The 20,525-nt window shown below is 53.6% G+C and overlaps 2 protein-coding genes across 2 annotated transcripts in view; both read right to left on the bottom strand.

Moving 5' to 3' along the window:
* NOTCH2 (notch receptor 2) overlaps nt 1-6,085 on the bottom strand; it is an 85,574-nt gene extending 79,489 nt beyond the window's left edge. The window contains exon 1 of the mRNA XM_048080238.2: nt 5,906-6,085. Within this exon, the coding sequence (XP_047936195.2) occupies nt 5,906-5,987 (82 nt within the window). The 5' untranslated portion in view covers nt 5,988-6,085. The remainder of the gene's footprint in view (nt 1-5,905) is intronic.
* A 6,288-nt stretch (nt 6,086-12,373) lies between these two features.
* Nucleotides 12,374-20,448, bottom strand: SEC22B (SEC22 homolog B, vesicle trafficking protein). The gene is made up of 5 exons (XM_048080339.2): nt 20,283-20,448; nt 20,012-20,121; nt 15,877-16,037; nt 14,719-14,865; nt 12,374-14,367 (listed from the first exon to the last, which is right to left on the bottom strand). Exons 1-5 carry the CDS (start codon nt 20,355-20,357, stop codon nt 14,213-14,215), a joined length of 648 nt encoding a protein of 215 aa, XP_047936296.1. The 5' UTR covers nt 20,358-20,448; the 3' UTR covers nt 12,374-14,212.
* Between the last annotated feature and the right edge of the window lie 77 nt (nt 20,449-20,525).

Below are 20,525 nucleotides of genomic sequence, written 5' to 3'. Positions count from 1 at the left end.
CACAATACATGCAAAAACAAGGCATTTCAACATGACTTACTTCAAAAGCTACTTCTCTGCTACTCTACCACACTGTGCTCAAAAGTCAATAGTATCAGAAACCATCTTCTACTTCAGCCAGCATAAAAAGTACGTGTTGCTACATCCATCATGCTAACTGGAAGTATTTTATTGTGTACAGCATGAGAGGACACTCTTGTCTTGAGAAGAAAATAGTCGGCCGCTTCTCCAGCACCCATATAAAGTATGCTGTCAAGGCTGGGTCTGAAGCACTGTTTTTGACTTTTCTCTTCTGTATTAAAAGAAAAAAAGCAACGGGGGATTGTTTGCTGGATTTCTGGCCTTGGTCCAGCTTGCCAAAACAACCAGGATGGCCAGACCCTGGATTCACCCAGGCCGAGTTCAAGCAGCAACATTTTGGGTGCTACACTGCCTCACCATTTTATCCAGCGCTTTGGGGAGAGCCGCGGGAGTATTGGGAAAACACCCCATGACTATCAAGAGACTGGCTTAAGCCCTAATCACCAAGTGGGCAGGCCACCACTTAGGGAGAGAAGTATCCAATTTCTAGTTTGCATTCTAGCCAAGTTTGAAAGGCCTCTCAGATGAGGGCTTTATGCGTGTCCGAGATGAATGCTATTAGCTACGTGACCCAGCCTAGAGTCCATACAAACCCTTGGAGCATGCCTGCACATAAAATACCAGGTTGGAATTTGCATCTAACAGGCCCACCAATATTCTCCACTATACAGGCATACCACTATTCTCCGAGGCCAGAGTGGAAAAACAGGTAGCTGCTGCCATAAAACAAGCACGAGCAGAAAGTGTTACTCAAAAAAAAAACAACAAAAAAAAAACAGAAGTGCTGTGACTGAACATCTGAATCCAGCAATGCTCACATTTAAATGGAAACAGTTTAGCCCAGGTTTAATCTTTTTTTTTTTGGCTAAAGAGACTGTTAAAGCAAAACTAAGAGGAAAAGAAGTTACATTTCTGCCTCATTGTTCTTTAAGGATGCCAAGATGATGTGAAAGTTGTGATTCGGTTTCTATTCTTCATCTGAATGCTAAAAAATCAGACTCCTTCCAGGCTAGAAAATTGAAAGAAATCACAAAGGTCTAACATCAGAAGCTGTAAGTGTCAGAGTTCAGCTTTTAAGAGAGAAGGCTGCCATAGGGAAACAGAGCCATAACCAGAGAAAATCTGCACGGGCTTTGCTGCAAGCACTAAAAGGAAAGCAAGGCCAATAAACTCTTCACCCACAAGTTCAGAGAAAGTCAAGCAGAAATAAGAAACACAGAATACCAAAACAATTAATGCTGCGAGGAAGAGACGTTACGAAGCTGGTTTCCTGTAGCTCTGTGAAGTGTGGCCAATTATCCTGCATCTAAGATGCAGGCTCTGACCAAGGGCTTTGCTGCGAACAGGGGGAAGACTGACCTTCTGACAGAGACCCCTGGACAGCTAACAGCAGGGCTGAGCTCACAGTACCAACTTTCCCCATGGAAGGATGCTGTAACGGTCTCTCTTCTTTCTGCCCATAAGTTTTCCATTAAGTTTACAGGAACTCAGTACCTTAAGGATCTAGACTTATCTTATTTGGCTGGAACCCAGCTATAGGTGCAGAGGCTGTCTTGGGGGAGACGGTTGAAAACAACCTACTTAACACACAGAAGAAGAGTCAGACTAAAAATATAATGTTAGAAACCTGGAAGAAAACTAAAGGACAAAAGAGGTTTTTGACAATCTTTTTGTACTTAGTGGGTTTACCGTCACAACTGACATTGACGAGAAACAGCCTGTCATTTCGAACATTACCCATTACAAACCATGGGGAAGGAGAAGAAGGATTCAAAGCCACCAGGCAGTTGACACACAGCAATGAGGATGCTCGGGGAATCACTTTGGGAAGATCAGGCATCAGCAAGGCCAGAAACCCCAGCCATGCTACCCACCAAGGCGCCCCAAGTTCCAGGGGAGTGAAAACCCATGCCTGATCCCCTTCAGAAAAAAGGGTTTGAAAGAAGAAGCCAAGAAAATGCTGAAGGAGGAAGCACAGTACCAGAGGAAGACTGGTAGCTCCTTTCCAAGGGGCAAAGTTCTTCCACAGTGGCAGCTTGCACCACGTAAACTGCAGAAAACGATGGCTCAAAAAGCTGGTAAGGAATACTAAATGCTGCACAAACATGGAGAATACCCTAAGATAACCAAATTTTGGAGGAAAACCACAAAGGTGAGACAGCTAATTACGTTATTCACTAACCCCAAAAGATTACTGTTCAAATAAGATGAGGTACTGGGGAAGAACCTGTTAATAAATATTAGCTGAAAATATTAAAATAACTTCTTTTTGGGGAGCGAGGGGGGCAGAGGGGGAGAAGGTACAGATCACCCCATGGCAGCCACACAGGGATAAAAGAACTAGGAAAAACCCTTACCGTGAAAAAATGATAAAGCTTAATAATTCAGCTCAGATTTAGAAAATGTTAACATTTGGGGAATTTAAACAAGCTGAGCAGAAGGTTGCAGTTAAAGACAAAGCTTGTCTATACTACACAAAAATCATCTGTAAAAGTCAAAATGCTCTAAATCAAACTATCACGAGATCGCCACTGTTTTTATCACAAAAGCTTGAAATAAATTTTTTCTCAGCGTCTGAGGAGCTGAGCAGAGCTCAGAGGAGTGCAGAGGAACTCAGCCAATGTCCTGCAGCTCTTGAGAGAGAAAACCCCAGTGTCTAAACTGGTTTCCTTCGCCAGCTTCTCCAGACTCCATAGGGGAAGCATTAAAAAAAAAAAAAGATGGGAAAGTGTACATTTAAGTGGATTTTGGAATAACAAGCCCATAAGAAATTTTGTTTTAGATTTTTTTCTTTATTTTGAGCTCAAGCATCCAGGAGCTGGCAAAAGCTACCAATTTGCCCTCTTAAGAGCAGTGCTGAGAACTGTTGCCCAAATTCACAGGTAGAACTAAAGTCTTCTTGTCCTTGCAGTCTTACACCAGGGAACAGTCAGATGACTAATTTCTATCAAACATTTGTGTGACACTTTTCCTGTTGAAGAACTACTGATAAGCTGAACATATATTGAATTCAGGATGAATTTATAAAACAGTTCAAAAGTCTGCCAATCACACGTTCTATTTTCCTTCACGGCTACAGTTCCTTGCCTTCCCATATTTTCAGTTCTCCAAACAAAGCCAAAATGCCTAAAATCAACAGCTGCAACATAAAACATTTAGTTCAAAAAAAAAAAAGTTTTCAACAATAAAAATGTAGTGAAGGCATTTAAAGAGCTGAAGAGGTATTGGTGTTTCTATGGAAATCTGGCAGACGGAAACCATGCTTGCGTGTTCTCCATAGTCTTCCATCATTGTCCAGCACTAAATCTTTATTAATTTGAGCATAAGAATGCCTGCCCCTGCCGAAACGCTGGGCCATTCCTTGTCCTTCCACTGCAGCCCATGGTGATGTCAGAGAAACAAGATTAAGACTTGCTGCACGGAACAAACAGCAGACACCAGTGTCATTTTGAGATACAAAGCTCTTTTTTCATCCGCATGCAGTCTAAAAAAAGGACATGTGCCCTAGGAACAGACTATTTTCTAAACAGAATGAATGATTATTTCTGTAGCTCTCAGATGACTGGGTTTAGAACGATACAGGCGCTATTTCTTCCAGATGGGCACTGACAAGACAGAGCCCTTGACTTCTGTTGGTGAGACAATTTCAGAATGAACGCATAGAAAATAAGAATAGAACTACAGAAGAACTTCTAAGCGCAGATGCTTAGAACAGTTTTGTGGTTTTTTTTTCTTCTCTCCAAGACAGATGACATTTCCTTAATGGGTCAGAATTAAATAATCTCTGTATCATTCCTTGCATTGCAGTCATTAGCCAAGAGTACAAATATAACGTCGTTTCCTTTAAGTTTGAAGTTGCAGATCCTGACCCTTCGGTTTTCCTGTTATCTGAGATTCCCAAGCCCAGAAGAAACAAGCTGTCAGCGTCCTGCTGCTCTGCCTCATCTACTCCCAGTTCCAGAAAGGACGCAGGTCCAAATCCCACCCGCCCAGACCATTACAACAACATTTTGATGGCCACATCCAGCCCAAAGGCTCAAATGCCTTTCACAACCCAGGCACCAGTTTGCGAAAATGGGAGAGGCCGAGCAGGATGGGATCACGTTGAAGGGAAATAGCAGCTTACTCTAACAGCAGCGAGACACCTAAAATAATAGGAGTAGCTGTGAGAGGCAACAAAGAAGGTAAAACAAAACCAATCCACCTATTTGGAGAGATTTGAGTGCCAAATGCAGCCAGAGGCACGAGCCCTCTTTTCCCAAGGATTCAGGTCTTGAGAACATCAGCAAGAGCATCTTCACGTAATCCTGCGCTGACTAAGTAATGCCCTGCAGGAAGTGACGTGAGCGAGCCAGATGCTAATCACACTCCGTTTTGAAAGTCTCAATCAGCATCTTTGATAAGAACCCATTTGATACAGGAACACCTTCAAAAGATCAAGTAAAACTTGCTGCTCAGCAACCCCCTATCGAATTGAGCAGGCCAGCGCTGCCAGCGTTATCTAGGGAGTCTTCCAAGGATCCCAAAGCGTGGTCCACATGGATGCGCTACCTTTGGGGTGCTCTCAACCTCAAGGTAGACGGCAGTTTATTAGAAACGAGGGCTGATGCCCAACTACACTTGGGTGAAACTGGGCGAAACTGGGCTTAGCATAACTCAAATCTTTCACTCCGCCAGTGACAAGGTTAATAGTGATGATGGGTAATTATGGTGGGCTTCACTAGCGCGGATTCCCGTTTCACTCATTCCTGGATTCCCGTTTCACTCATTCCCGTCTGATCAGCCGGGGTACAAATCACTGCCATTAACAGTAATTAGCAGGAAAGTGTCCTCACCAAAAGCGCAGGTGTTCCCGCCCCACCCCGGCTTACTGCAGCTTCAACTGCAGGCTTTGACAAACCGAGGAGAAGCTCGACTGGAAAAGCAAGTTGCCGCGCCATTGGGCTCGCACGATGAGGCAGCGCTGAGCAGTCCAACCCGCGGCGCTGAGAACATCCAGGAGCCTCCTAGTTATTGACCAAGAGGGCTGACATCAGATACCTGCCGCTTCTTGCACAAGAGCATCGGGACAGTTGAGGGTGCACCTGAAAACGCCCTTCGGGTGACTTCACCTTTCATTCATTCAGGCCACAGCTCCGCTCCCAAGGTTCAGGCCAGAACCTCAGGAACAGCCGGGGTGTCTCCAGACGGGGTTTGCCACCTCTGGCGGCCACCGTTCCTCCAGCCCAAGGAGGGAAACCCGAGCACGACGCCGCGAAGCCCCGCGGCCGGGGCAGAGCTCAGGCAGCCCGGCGGGCATCGCGCCGCGCAGCACGAGGACCTCGGGGGGCCAGCAGCGCGCTGGGGAGCTGCCAGCGTCGAGGCACGGTTTAAATGAGAGAGAAACGTGAGATTTCGTCGTGCCAGAAAAAAGAGCAACTCGCCCCCTTGCCGGCCTGCAGAAGCCATCTGCAGCTGCCGCAGACCCGAGGCACGCCAGCCACACCGCCAAAGCGGCGCTCCGAGCTCGTAACGCGCACGGCGGGCACAGCCTCGAGCCCTCCGCTCCTTTTTGGGGCAAACCTGGCAAATCGCGTGCAGGAAACGGCTTTTTTTTTTTTTTTTTTTTAGATTTCGGCTGGTTTTTCCGCGCAGCCTGCCTGCCTGCCTGCCTGCCCTCCCGCCGCAGCACCGTGCCACCGCCGCCGGCCCCGAGGAGCCGGGGGGACGCCGGGGGGCTCCGGGGGGACACCGGGGGGACCCCGCACGGGGCACCCCGCCGCCGCCGCTCCTCCCCCGCCCCCGGGACCCCTTCCCTTTCCCCTCCCGTCTCCCCGGGACTCACCGGCCGCCGGCTCGGCGCGGCTGAGCACGGCCAGCACCGTGCCGAGGAGGGCGGCGAGCGCCGGCCCCGCTCCGCGGGCCATGGCCACGGCCGGACCCGCACGGCGCGGCACGGCGCGGAGGGATCCCGCCGCCGAACCGACCGACCGACCCCGCCGATGGCGCGCGGCGGAGGGACACGGCCGCACCGCGCCGCCCCCGCTTCCTTTCGCCCCGCCCCCCCGCCCCGCCTGGCCACGCCCCCCCCCCGTGGCCACGCCCCCTCCCCCGTGGCCACGCCCTCTCGCCGCCAGGGGGCGCGCGCTTGTGGGGGGCGAGGCTGGGGGGGGGGCGCGCAGGGCACAAAATGGCGGCGCTGTGGGGATGGGCGAGGGTGGGCTGAGGGGAGGGTTGTGTGGATAAGGACACGGGACACGGATAGGGACAGGGACACGGATAGGGACAGGGACACGGATAGGGACAGAAACACAGACAGGGGTAGGGACACAGATAGGGACAGGGACGGGGATGGAGGGTAAGGTCCGCCCGCTGAGGCATTGCCTCTGTGGGGTGGCCCCTTAAGGACCTGAAGATCCTCTGGCGAATCCGTCTTGTCAAGCAGTGCAGCAGCAGCAGGCACACACCCCCACAAAACACGTGCCCAGAGCACCGCACGCCCTCGGTGGGATGTCACCCCGCGGGCAGCACCCTGGGGCAGTGCTGTCCACATCGCCTCACGCTCCCCTTCAGACGGCTCCAACGCCTCGGCCAGGGCCGGCGGACCACCCGAAGTGCCTCCGAGCGGAGGCAGCCCGGCATTTTCGTGCCCTTCCCGCGCAGGGTGGAGGCAGCTGCTGGGTAGGGGCCAGCGGGAAGCGAGAACCGAAAATGGCTTTCACTGCCAGAGGCCGGCTCCGGTCTGAGTGGGAGTTCACGCGTCTGAAGAGCAGGTGTATGGGCTCGTGGTGGTATTTCAGCCCCACGGCCTCGGCAAAAGATAAACGCTCCTCAACAGGGCGGCAAAACGCAGGGGGAGACACAAATTCCCCCGGAGGAGGCTTGGGGAAGGTAGTGGAGTTATAAAGCACATGCTGTTACTGTAGGGAGTGCCTGGGTTCAACCTCAACGTCCCTTCCAGCCCTAAACCATCATTTAAAGCGTTAAAAATCCTTCTGCTGCGATTCCAGCTCCTCGCAGACTGAGAGCTCTTTGTGTTATGTGCTGACATGGCATGCTGGCCTGCGTCTCCTGCGAAGGGAGGATTGTGCCGAGCTCAGGGGAGAGAGGGGGGCAATGAATAAAGCCCAGTGTTTTCCCCCTTTAATTCACTGAGGCGCTGCGGCTCCTCCCAGGCACAGAGCTGGATTGTTACCGCTGTGCCACCACCATGGAAGGAGCCCAGCGATTTTTTTCGGGCAGCCTGGGTGAAACCTCTCCCACCGCCTCACGCAGCTGCCGGAGCCTGCCGTCGCTCGTGGGCAGGCAGCAGCGCCTTGCAGCTGGGTGGCTGTGACCGCCGTCAGGCGCTGTCTGCGGCGGTGCTCCGGGCACATCTGGCTCCCCTGAGCACCTCACATGTTGGGGTGAAGGCCGGACCTGGAGCATGCCCAGCCGCAGATGCAAATAACTGCAGGGGCAGCTTCGCACTTGCGATCGCACTCGGCTGCGTCTGCAGGGTGTGGGGTGGAAGACGGCGTCGGAAATTAGAGGCCCGATGTTCGAGATTAAACTAGGGAGTACAAACTTTCTGCATGTAAAAGTGTGGATGGTAGCAAGTAGCACTTGAGAGAAAATGGTCACTAAACCGAGTTGGGAGGAGAGGAAAGAAAGGCAGGAATGTAACCAGAACAGGGAGGGCTTGGATTTGCTCTCCCTAATGTAGCTAATTCAGGAGGAATTCTGGTATTTCACTGAAGGCTGCAATTTCCAGCTCCCCCCAGCACGGAGCATTACTCATTATCCCAGACCTCGAAACGGGCACCGCTCCCTCATCTGCATTTGGCTTGGCCTGATCGCAAGCTGCTTCTCCGAGCTGGGCCAGCATCTGCAGCCGCGCCGGCACAGCCTCTCGGAGGCTGACACAGCCAGGCGGGCAGACAGCTCCACCTGAAACACGTGGCCACAGAGCGAAACCACACAGGTCAGGGAAAGCTTCACATCGCTCCTGCCTGCCTCGGGACCTGGCTGGGTTCTCCCACCTCTCCCAGGAGCCCCAGCCAAGTCCTGGAGGAGAACACAGAGGCAGAACGGAGGGCACACAGGCAGGTGCCCAGCCGAGCGCCCAAGGCAAAGCTCCTCAAGCAGTTCCTTGTCGCAGAGGGCAGCGGGTCTGCCTCATTAAGCAACAAGCTGTTTGCACAGGAGTTAAAAATATGTTTCAGCATTGCCTCATCTTACACACCCCGTTACAGTCCCATTAAGAGAACACCGTATGCAAATAAAGATTTATCACACAGGGAAACCCACCAGCAGAAGTAACCTGCGCTCTGCCTGCAGCCTGCAGACACCCAGCCTCACCGGCGTGCCGTTTGGCTCCCAGTTTCCCACCTGGAGAACACCAGTAACACCTCACTGGGTGCTGGGGACGGGAGGAGGAGGGCAGGGTCCCCACGGGTGGCGGGCAGCTCGGAAAGCTGCGGCGAGGCACGCGGTGCCAGCCGAGGGATTAGCAGAGCTGAACAGAGGCAGATCCGCAGTGTCTCTATTTAAACGGCAGTGGCAATTAGGGAAATCCTGGCACTTTGGCTGACAAAGGCAGGGAGATCAAGCCATCAGCGAGCCCCAGCCTCTGCCTTTGCAGCTGGATGTGTTGCAAGTCTCACTCCAAAATGATTTCTGCTGCCTGCTCCGTAAAGCAGCGGCGTGCTCGTTTTGATACCCGCGTCTGCAAGCTGCTCCTCAGCTCAAGCCTCCTCATGCTTCCTGTGCCACCACTTCAAAGCCAGCCGCCTGCGCTGGCCATCGACGGGCGGTCATCCCGGGGTGAGGGTGCTGGGCTGCCACCAGGGGGGCTGCAGGCCAGGTCCCAGCTCAGCGCGATCCCCAGCAGCTGACCTCTCCCCAAAACACGGAGAATGTGTCCTGCCCCAGCCTGGGCTTGCTGGCCTGGCGGCGAGGAACATAGTGCTGGGGTCACGGTGCTGGGGCTGTGGTGCCGGGGCTGTGGTGCTGGGGGTGGTGCGGCCTCCAGGGAGCTGCTGGCAGAGGAGAACCCACAGCCCATGGTCCCTGCACCTGCTGCAAGGCACCTTCTGCCCGCCGAAACCAGCTGGCTCGTAACTCTGAAACTGGGGGCACGCTGCTGTGCGGAAATGTGTGCCAGCACCGTCATGCTCACCTCAGCTCTCTCCGCAGTGTGCAAAATATATTTAAGCCCGAGGTGCTTTTTGGTTGTCTGCACGCTAAGTGAGAGGCTCTTTGCTTTTCCTCCGGTCTGTACCTTGTAGGGATCGCTGGTTTCACCAGCTTTGCAGGAACTCATTGTCTCCTTCAAAATAAATTGCATTTTCTTGCACCAACCTTTCTGTGACATTGTTGGTGGTTCAGGCATTCAAACCTCAGCTCAGCACACACCCAAATGCCTGCCTTGAATCCCAGCACTTTACGCAGCCATATAAAAGTTCCCTTATTTTTACCTGCCCCTCTTTTTGGGGTCTTGAATTTTACAGCCAAGCTTCCTCTTTTGCAACCAGAAGATCTGGAACCCCATTAAAATGAAAGCTGGGTTCTTGCTCAGTTACAAGATGTCAGCAACCAAGAGGCTTAAGAAAAACAGGAGGGAGAGAGCTTCCAACAAAATCCTCAGGGCTGGCAACCTAGTGCTCGCACCACAAATAGCTCGTCCTGTGGCTCATCTGTTAACTGTTAAACCTCACATGACTTGGCTTTGGCGCTGATTATCTTACCTGCTAGGATTTAGAAAAAAAAAGAGGAGAGAAAAGGCATTCATTCCTGCGTGAAGCAGGCGGAGGGAGCCCCACGCCCCGCAGGAATGCACCGCGCGCCCCGAGCTGTTTGTGCGCCGCAGTTCAGTTAATCGCGTGGGGAATTTCGGCCGTCTGGCTCCCGGGCAGCGGCACTCGCTCCAGGAGCCCCGGGAATATTTATAACCAGCGTGCCGGCGGGATCCTGTCCCAGCGGGGCTCTGCTTGTGCTGCTTTTACCAAAGTTGGTGACGTACGGGGTGGCTGCTAAACCCCTGGGACCTTCTCAGCCCCGGGCATGTGATGGAGTAAGAATTCACTTATTCGTGGTTACCACCAGCAGCCGGGGCTGTAATTGCAGGGGGCAGCACCCAGCAGACAGCCCCTTCCCAGACAGCCCCTAATGCAGCAGAAGGCCGTGGGGACGGGATGCCAGCGGGTGTTTGTCCCTCGGCTCTGGGAGCCGCACGCTCCCCAAGCTCCCTCTGGCTCCACTGCCCATGCACAGGTTCCGCAGCAGAGGTCCCGGGGTCACCGAGTGAGCACATTTAGTTCTGCTCTTTTATGCAAATCCTGTGTTTACTTCCATTTTTGGGGACCTGGGTGGTAGGTGGCAGGGAGGGCATGCTTTCAGCTCCGGGCCGTGCCGGGGAGTCCCAGTCCCTGCGAGCACGAGTGGCGTGCCAGGGGATGCAGCGTGCTGGGGCGGCGGGCAGCCCCCGGGGCACGCCGGGGGGGTCTCTGGTGGGAGGCAGCGCTATCAGCTAGCAGCGTCTCGACATGGGGAAGGGGAAAAATAAAAAAGAAATGACACAGGAAATGGGTTTATCATCTCTGAGCAGAGCACCAGGGCTCAGCCGCAAGGGGTTTTACAAGCCATGATTCAAAATCACGCTGGGCTTCTCCCGGCAGCCGTCATGGCAGAGAAACCCCCACGGCGTGGGTCCCGGTGCCCTTCTCTGAGCCACGGCTCTGCAGATGCTGGGAGCTCACCAGAAGCCCCCCTGACTTCTAATTTATCCCCTCCACTGGGCTTGCTTGCTCAGGCATGGCCACAGTCAGCTGGGGACAGCCGCTGTGGGGCTCGGTGCTGTGTGCACGGCAAACCCTGGGGTACCCCATGTCCCACAGGGGTACCCCATGTCCCATGGGGGACCCCAACAGCACCTGAGCTGGGGAAAAACTGGGGACAGGCTGGGGACGGGAGGTGGCACGGCTGCCCCAGGTGGCTGCGGAGCTGGGGAGACGCGTGGGCAGCTCTCAGAGGCTGTTGGGGAATCGTGGGCAAAGCAGCGTGGAGGAGAGGGCAGAGCCCACCTCTCCCCCGTGCTGGCTGCGGGGTCTTGGGAGCTGCCCGGCTGCTGGGGACCCCCAGAGGACTCAGGTTTGGGGGTAGCCCACATCCTGCCCTGAGTTTGCTCGGGGTTGGGGTCCAGCCCAGCTGTGTCAGCCTGGATGGAGAGGACGAGGCGTTTTTGAGGGGTGATGGGATGGTTTTGGGGGCACGCTGACCCAGGGAGGGTTGCTCTCGGCAGTCAGCCGCCCTTGGCCAGCCTCCAGGCCCGGCTGCGGCAGCACAGCGCCCTGCCATCTCAAGAGCCTTCATTTTCGGGCAGCAGAAAATAGACAACCTCCCTTTCTAAAGGTCACTTTGGCAGCAGAGCAAACAGCGAGGGGAGGGAGGGGAAGGCACCCTCCCGAGCCCACCAGCCCCATGGAGAGACAGAGCCCAGGGTGCCACCTGCCCCCCGGCAGCCCCTGAGGAAGGGAGGACAAGGACTAGGTGCTGCGAGGGCTGAACCCCAGCCCTGGGTGCCACCGGGACGTTCAGTCATGGCAAAACAGCTGCCAGAAACCATCTGAGGTCAAACAGCCCCATGACCCCAGAAAGATGCCAAATGTGGTTTTTTATTTTCTAAGAACCTGTCTGAAAAAGGGGATTGCAAGTGCAAGGAGCGGGTTCACAGCAGAGGAAGCAGCTGGTGCCCAAATAAACACAGAAACCAAAACCCTGCAGCACCCAAACCGCTGCTTTCTGGGAGCGGCGATGGTGAAGATGTACTGTGGCCTGTGCCAGATGCAGCTGGTTTGTACGTGACACGGGCAGGGGCACACGGGGAGGCAGGGGACAGGATTTGCAGGGCTGATCGGTGCACGAGTGCTAACTGCTGTCCCCGCAGCGGTCCCAGTCCTTCCCTGCCACACACGACGGCCTTCGCACTCCTGGAAGCAGCAAGCGAACCCCAAAAGAGATTTTTTGGAGAAATCGCTTGGGCCCAGCAATGCTGCGGGCCCCCAGGGAGGCCAGGGCAGCGCAACAAGTTGGGGCGCCCTCAGGAAGGGTGCCAGCTCCGGCAGGGATCTGCGCCGTGCGCCAGCTCCGTGCAGGCACTGCCATCTGCAGGCTGCAGCTCCGGCCCTGCGCTGGCACTGACTGCTCAGGCCGCAGCGCACACGAGCAGGGAGCTGCAGGAGAGCTTAACTGTGGGGTCTTCACCCCCCTTGCGCTCCTGGAAGGAATGAGGGCATCCTCCGGGATCACGGAAACACGAGACACGCTGCCGAGGGACTTTTCAGAAGCGTTTATTTCACGGCTGACAGTGGGGCTGCAGCAGGCAACTGCTGGCGGAGCTGCTGGTCGCTGCAGGAGCGTCACTCCCCCCGGTCACAACAATCCAGGTACGGTCGGTGCCTGCCCACCTCCTGGCACCTACATCACACAGACCTACATCACTGGGACATCCACCCGGAAGGGACACCACGTGTAAGGATAAAAAATGGTAATAATAAAGCAATCTACAACATAAGACTTGGCATCATGCAGAAAACAGATGATTTTAGCCTACATGGCAGATCAGAGGTGCTAGGGGGATCGATGGACGAGTGCTAACTGCGTCCCTACCAGTCCCACACGGTGCCAGGCTGGACAGTGCTCCCAGGCAGGACAACGGCTCCCTGATCCCTACCCAGGGGCAGGAAACGCTTCCAGGTCACAGTTTATACAACCAAAACTACACCAGAATGTGCTTTTAAAAGGTGCTGGGGAACCCTGAAACTTTCTTCTGTGACAGTGCCTGCTTCCTACCGCGTTAGAGACACTTGAGTGTGGAAAAGAGTGGAAAGGCCTATAGCCCTTTGCTGTTTTTTAGTTGAAAGGAAAAAAAGGCTGACAGATAAAGTTGTACTCCTAGCACAGCTGGACCAACAATAAAAAATAATCACATTACACTGGAACTATATAGATTGGCCCATGAGAAAGAAGAAGTTATATACTATTGCCCCACAATGAGTTTTTCTTCACCTACAGTTTCAACTTCCCAAGTGAGGTAGGGAGAGGGTGACCAGAGGAAAAAAAGGTGGCATTTCCAAAGGATTCCACTGTTTTAAAGTTATCCTCTCGAATCCTTCATGTAAAGTTCAAGTCTTCTTTAAGGAAACACTGCCTTTTCTTCACAACGACATTCAGAGTTTTGCTTTTTTGGTTGCTTTGGGTGGAAGAGGGAGAAAGAAAACAAGCATTCCGGAGACGAAATGCTGGCAGTTTTGACACGTTTTGGAAGGAAAGCGTAGTAAAGAGGAAGGAAACAATGTAGTGAATCTGCAGATAGAAGGGAAAAAACAGACAATGCTGACATAGTTTGCACTGTGCCCGCTTCAACAGCACTTGAGCTACACACCCTGTTTTTAATCACATGGAAACATACCGTCATACACAGCTGCCAGGAGAGGGAAAGTGGACACTTACAAACCTGGAGTCTAATTTTGTAGGAATCGGTAATATTTCATTGCCTCTCCTAGCACTAGACAGAATGTATTTAAGGCATTATTTACCACCCAATTGTTCCTAAAGCAATTGAAAATACATCAGAGACAGAAAACTTAACAGCTAGCTTGACAGAGGTGAAAGCTACTGTAATATGTACAAAGCAGTATTTGCCTTCAAACAGGGGAGTCGTCTTAAAAAAAGAAAAAAAAAACAACCCCAAAAAAACACAGACCCAGATTCTAAAAAAGCAACCATTGCCAACACAAGGAATGTTCATTAGAGTCCAGTTCCCACTAGAGCTACTTAAGAGGAGGACGTCAAAGGTGATTATGCTAAACTGCACCGATTGACTGCTCCCAGAGCTCACCCCTCAGAGGGGTGCAGAACCTCGGGAGGTCAACCGCGACAGCACCCTAGTGCAAATTGCCTCAGAGGAAAAGCCTGTAGACAACAAGCCTTTACACCTACGGTTCGGATTCGCTAAGAGGTGTGGTACTCAGGCGCCACCTAACCTTTTCAGGACACTTGCATAAAGGTGATGGTCCTGCGTGGATTCTAATGCACATCCCCCGTGCCCGGTGTCCTGCACACACACACATCTGCCAGGCTACCGGCTTTCCCTCTTCGTGTCAAAAGGAAGTCACAGCCACCAGAATCTCACATAGACGATCAGCATGATAAAAAACACAGCCACGGCCGCAAGTTTGGCGTAGGTGGAACGCATGTTCAGGTACTTCGCATCCTGGCGGTACTTCTTGGACAAGCTGGACAGGTTGTTGGCCTTGGAATCAAGAGCTGTTGAAGGGAAACAGCAGAGAAATTAATGCAGATTAACCCAACCAAATGATCCCCAAATGTCGGGTTAACTGAGCAAGTGTCTCTGGAGCAGCTGAGACATCACATGGCAGCATGACTTGTGCCTGTCTGCAGCGCTCTGGTGCTTGTCCTGTTGGGATGAGAGCCACCGAGGTGGGGAGGCACTAGTCTCACACAAAAGAAGCACCAGCACCATACCCACCAAATGGAGAACCCAGAGTCCGTTGCTCTTCCCCGGAATTAGGAAACCTTTCCCTCTGGTATGCTCTCCCCACCCAGCTGACCGAGGGGACAAGGAACCATTCACCAAACGGCAGCCACTGGCTGTACCTGAAAGTGCCTCTCCTCGCTGTAAGACTTCCTCGATGTTGGCCACCATAATCCTCTGCACGTCCTGCAGCTCTGTGTTGATGGAGCCCAGGTTCCTCCTCGCCCGGCTGTCGATGTAGAGTTTCTTGGTTTTCTGGATGTAGGTGTCTGGAACAAGAGAGGGCTGTCAGAGGGAAGCTCTTATCTCCCCAAAATCCCCTGCTTTGCCCTGCAAAAGGAACTGGACTGTCTCTTCTTCAGCCTACATCTGAAACTGAAGGACCCGCCACGACTTCCAGTCAATGGTCTGATAGGTCAGGGGTGTTCTGTGAAAACCCCCAGGGTTTCTGGTGAATTGTGTTCATAGAAACACACCCCCAAATACAGAGGCGAAAGGACACGGGGGGCGGAACCATTCAACTTCAGGTTAACACACCTCTCACTGTAAATGAAATGACTACCAGTAACAGAACACGATGTAAGCCTTGCTTCTCCCCTCCCACCTCAAAATGCAGTCACCTGATTAGAAAAGAATAAAATGTTAACAAGCAGTTCCGAGCCTCAGTCCGGCTGCGGGGAGAGGCTGCGGACATGGGTTAGAAGCTTTGGGCTCCTTAGCCTGCTCCTCCAGCTCAGCACAGGACGACACAAAGGCTCAGCCTAAAAGCAAGGCAGGAAGGCTGAGAGATCGTGCTGCCTCCAGGAGAACAACGTTCTTCCAGGCTCTGTCCACACGCCCCTGGTTCTGTTTCTGTGGGCACACCAGAGGAGAACACACCACCACCAGGAAAACAAGACCTCAGCGCAGCCATCTGGGGTTCTCCCTCCCTTCCCAGCACACCAGTGGATACTGGTTTTCCTCGCACTCTCACCCCACTCCCTCCCATCCAGGGCGCTGTATCAAAAAGCCTTACTGCACGTTATTAGCTCCACACCATCTTCCTGGAGATGCAATGTGGAGAGAACGCTCACGTAACAGAGAGCAGCCCAGCTGCCAAAGGAGTGGGAGCGCTGCTCAGACAGCCAACAGACTGCTTGCAAACATTCGCTGGAGACGAGCCAAAAGACTTAGAGAAATCTGAATCAAAGGGCATCTACCATTTTCCTACTATTTCTCTGTTCACAAGCGTTCCTCACTCAAAACACCCATTTCTCTAGCACCAGAAAGAGGGACCTCACCAAATTCGATGAAGGAATAGGGCCTGGAGACCGTCGGCACCTTCTTGCCGTGCTGCTCATCAAACTCCGAATGCAAATCTTCCAGGTAGGCAAAGGCCAGCTTCTTCGGGAAGGCAGACTCGCACAGGACCAGGTAACAAACCCCTTTCTCGATGATGTAGCTAGAAGAACAGCAGACAGAATTAACCAAGCGGTTTTGGATCCATCCTCTCCGGCATCACTTTTCCCACCTTGCACCCGGACGCGTCAGCTTTTGTCCTTCACCTAAAATAAATTTCCTCACGGTCTTAGACCCTGTACCAGCTCTAACAGACCCTAATCTTTGACTTCACTGGGACAAAAGTTGGCCTTTGAGTATCATCAAAAGAAAATACCCGTAACAAGAGTAATAACTTCAGAGCCAAAAGGGAGGATGCTTCCGCAGTCGGAAGGGAAGCGCAAGAGAGTTTGCCAGCAGAGCAGAGGGGAAGGTGGCCAAGCACAGCTCTAAAACAGCACGGCACAGCCGAGTACCTGAGGCCCACGAACAAAAAGCCCTGCCACGAGGTTCAGGCACGCACAGGAACCTGGTCTCAGCGTGCCAACCCTCTGACGGGGCGCCCAGCGGCTGCCAGCTCCCACCTGCCCTTTTGGAGGGCTTGGTGCCCCCTTCCTCCCCAGCACTCACCTGTCGGTGGGGTGTTGCTGTCCGCATGCACCTCAAAGGCAGCTGAATAAAATACAGGCGCTAGATGGGCTCTGGTGGGCTCCCCGGCACACAAGGCTAAGCATGAGTGTGCTACCAGCGCCTGGGCTGCGGCGGGAGGAGCCCCAGAGCAATGCTGAACAGGAGGTGCCGATGCTGTTTAACGCAGTTTGATTTGCTCTGCAGGGGAACGCGCAGAGATGTCTTCTTCACCTCCCACCCCATTCCCTATTGCATCTAATCCTCATTTTTTTGCAGAGCTTTAGTGCTGAGCTTGTTTCAGCGTCTCCGTGAGCACAAAGAACAGGGAGAGGTGTTCCCTTCTGATTCAGCTAAAAACCCTACCGAAATGAGGGATAAGATGGAATTAGCCTCAAGATTTCTGGTGTTGTTTGGGTTTCACTGCAATTTGCTGCTGCTGTATGATCCTTACTCCACTTTCCTCCTCAGCTGGCCAATACAAAAAGAGGCAGCAACATTTCTACCAAAGCCAAGGCAGAGGAGCTGGCAGACAGCCCCGGATACGCTCTGAAAATTTTAGCTGTTTCATTCAAGATGGAATTTGAATGTTACTTGTACGTTACCTTCCTCTGACTTTCTGTACAAGGCCATTACGTAGCAGTCTAGTTAGCGCAGAGCTTAATGGCATATTAGAGAATTAACCTACTCGTAAGGGCACTGTCGTTAAATAAGTAGCTTAAAAATTGTATTAATAGTTGCATCAAGCTTATAAAACAACTTTGTCCCCGCTGTGCTTGCAGGCACTCCAAAGGGCCCAAATCCTTCAAATGCACCTTACTCAGCTTGCTTCTGGCTCACAGTATCCGTGTCTGCTGCCTCTACAACTCTCAGAGGCTCATCCCCACAAGCCCACGCTTGTGTGTCCCTCAGCCTGGACAGCACCAGGTCCCTAGGACTAATCCTACAGCATGTCCTGCCCCTGTTCTCTCCTCACCCTCCGAGACCTGTTCGGCAGCTCAGAGACGCTCCAAATTTCACTCAGAGCTTGGTTTAGCCACAGTCACCAACAACAGTATTTGAAAAGCCTTCTGAAACAAGCAAGGCAGGCAGGAACAGTGCTCCCCGGGAGCCAGAGCAGCGGGCTGAAGGTGCGAGCAGTCGGAGGAGCGCGTCCTGTCGGTGCGGCTGCGCTCCCCGGCTGCTTTTTCCCGATGTGATACCTTGGATCTGAAGTCCATCTGCCAGCACCAGGGCGAGCAGGCACACCTCCTCCTGCCCTGGAGGCAGGCAGTTTTGCCAGGCTCAGCCCACGAGCAGAACAGCGCTCCTGCACAGCTGGACATTGCTCTGAATTTTGCACCTTCTGAGTTTCAGACAGCACCCGAGCACGCGGTCTGCTTGACAGGGGCAAACGTTTGCAGTCTGCCAGCTCTAACTTCTGTACCCTGAGCGCAGCCAGCAGGTTTTTGTACTTATTTTGGATAATTTTGAGAGAGAAGCTTTACCCTTCTGCCTGGTATCAGTGGCAACGACCAAGGGTTGCTTTCAACATGATAGGTAGGAGCCTCAGGCCGTTAATGAGCCAAAGGTCACCTCCCGACCCGCAGCACAGTGGCCACGTGGGTGTTTGTGCACCTGCACGGCCGTGCGCAGCAGGAGCTGCGGCTGGAGGGGTGACACAGCTTCGGGAGCTGAAGCCTACACCGTACATTTATGGCCATCACTTCAGCAGTCGTTGTGTGAGCCGTACACTTCACCACGACTAGGCTCTCCTCTGAGATGATCGAGCTAAAAACGCCCACCGCCATCTCAGCAAGCTCAGCAGTGCCCTCAGCCACGCTCCTCTCGCACCACAAACTGCTCAGCCCTAGCTTATGCTGCCCTCAGCAGTCGGAGCTCTGATCTGGCAGAAGACAAGACGTGCTGCGTTCACTGAGAGCACGGCCATCAGCGTTATGTCAGACTAAATCTCAAACTCCCCTGTTTCCTCCCTTTCCTGCTCCTGCACCGCTATCACAGGAGATGTTCTGATCTGATAGCATTCTTCTCTTCACTGCCTTAACGTCCCATCTGAAAACAAGTACCTCTTATTTTGTGCCACAGGAACGTTTAGAAACACTTTTTTTTTCTTTTAATTCTAGCAAATTTCAACTTCTACGAAGAAGATGCAGAGCAGCACTCTCCAGTTAACTCTGCGAACACCACCCAAACCCTACAGGAGATAAGAACAGGCAGACAACCTGAATCACTGCCACCCTCTGACCACTACAGCTCCCTATCAGAGCCAAGCAGAGCCAAGGGAAAAACCAAACCAAGCAATCTTGCAGCAGTCGGTTGTACGTCAGCCAACCACGAGAAAAGCTGCCCCAGGGACCACGAGGCTTTTGCTGAAGACTCCTCTCCCAGAAGTCTTCTCACGTTGCTGAATCCCTGAACACTTCAGAAAAGGGTCGGGCAGGAGAGGCACTAAAGGGCCCTCACTACAGGAGCGCAGAACTAAAGCCAGCTGTCCCAGATTCGGAGTCCACCTCCCCATCTACCCAGCCGCTGACGCGCAGCCAGCCACCAGGGTCTGGGGACAGAGAACAACCCCGCTGCCAGAACTGCACAGCTCTGCCTTGGCGGCCCCACGCGGCACCCGGTCTCACTGGGGGTTACTTCTCCAACGAACGTAACTCTGATGCTTGACAAGACCTTGGGTTTGATTCAATTCTCCCACAGTTATTCTGCTAGGTAATTACAGGTCACGTAAAGAAGCATTTCCTCTTCTCAAACATGAGCTTGCTCTCCTGCCTTTCATGGGCTGTGAATTCTTCCTCCTGCTTTCCTTCCCTGCCCCACTGCTATTAGTTGGGGACCAAGAGCACCTGACCCACATTCTCCGTAGGCTTTCCTTATTTTATATTCAAGTTACCTTAGTAACATGCTGCTGCAGAAAGCCAAAAGAGCATTTAAGCTGAAAGTTTTCAAATAGTTAAGTAGATTAATTAAATGCAACACATTTGACAAATCTACCAGGTGTGAAAAACACGTTTGGCAAATATAGCGATGAAATTAATCAGAGATGCCCCGTGTGCCTGGACCCAGGAAGCGGATGCATTATGAGGTACGCTCTTATGGAGAGGAGAGTCCTGTGCAGAAGGGGTTCACAGTAGGACTGCCAAGCTGCTTTTACCAAAGATTTATAGAGAGAGAAGAGAAGGGGAAGGCGTGGAGCATCTTTTTAAGAAGAAAAGACGCAGAAGGTAGAGAGAAAACAACGAAGGTAGGGAGGGTGGAAGGTAGAGAGAACCCAATGACAGCAGACAGGGTGTATGCAAACAGAGAAAGCTTAAAGGGAAGAGAACCTACGCTGTGTTCAGCGAACGCAGAGCAAAGAAACGGGCTGAAAACCATGCACCGCGACGCAACAGCGGGCAGGGTCCCTTGGCGCACCCACCACTGGGCCGGCAGGGCTGCCAGCCGCCCCCCGCCCTCCCCGGTACTCACTGGAAGGCCATGGCTCCCGCCTCGAGCGTGCACCTGGTGGGGGACTGCTCGTTCAGCCTGCGGAACAGCTGCTTCGCCTGGCTCTGGTACTGCTGCAGGTCGCGGCCGGACTGCGGAGGGAGGGAGGGAGCACAGGCTGAGGGCCGCGGCCGGGGGGCGCCTGCCGGGCCCGCCCCCCACCCCTCCGCGGGCAGCGCCGCCCGCCCGGCCCCGGGACCCCGCCGAGGCCTGAGGGGAGGCTCCGGGCCCCGCCCCCGCGGCTGAGCCCCACCTGCTCGTCCTCCTGCATGGAGGCGGCCAGCGGCAGCCCGTCCGCCACGCGGGCGATCATGGTGAGCAGCACCATCCTCGCAGCCCCCCCGCCGCCGCCGCCGCCTCCGCCGCCGACACTGAGCTGGCCGGAAGCCGCCGCACCGACTTCCGCTCTAGGGATAGAGCCGACTTCCGGTCCCTGCGCAGCCGCCGCCACTTCCGGAAACCGCCCCGGTGCTGCGGCGGCGGCGGGCGTGGCCTC

Source organism: Anser cygnoides, chromosome 8, assembly GCF_040182565.1.
Source record: "Anser cygnoides isolate HZ-2024a breed goose chromosome 8, Taihu_goose_T2T_genome, whole genome shotgun sequence".
In the NCBI taxonomy this organism is placed as follows: Eukaryota; Metazoa; Chordata; class Aves; order Anseriformes; family Anatidae; genus Anser; species Anser cygnoides.
The sequence above is the reverse complement of the archived record's forward strand: the minus strand, read 5'-3'. Positions and strand labels throughout refer to the sequence as shown.

Coding starts and splice junctions, on each gene's coding strand:
- SEC22B (XM_048080339.2), bottom strand. CDS start 20,357: ATGGTGCTGCTCACCATGATCGCCCGCGTGGCGGACGGGCTGCCGCTG. Junction 16,038..20,011: donor GCGGGAGCCATGGCCTTCCA/GTGAGTACCGGG, acceptor CTGTTCTTCTAG/CTACATCATCGAGAAAGGGG. Junction 14,866..15,876: donor CTATTCCTTCATCGAATTTG/GTGAGGTCCCTC, acceptor CTCTTGTTCCAG/ACACCTACATCCAGAAAACC.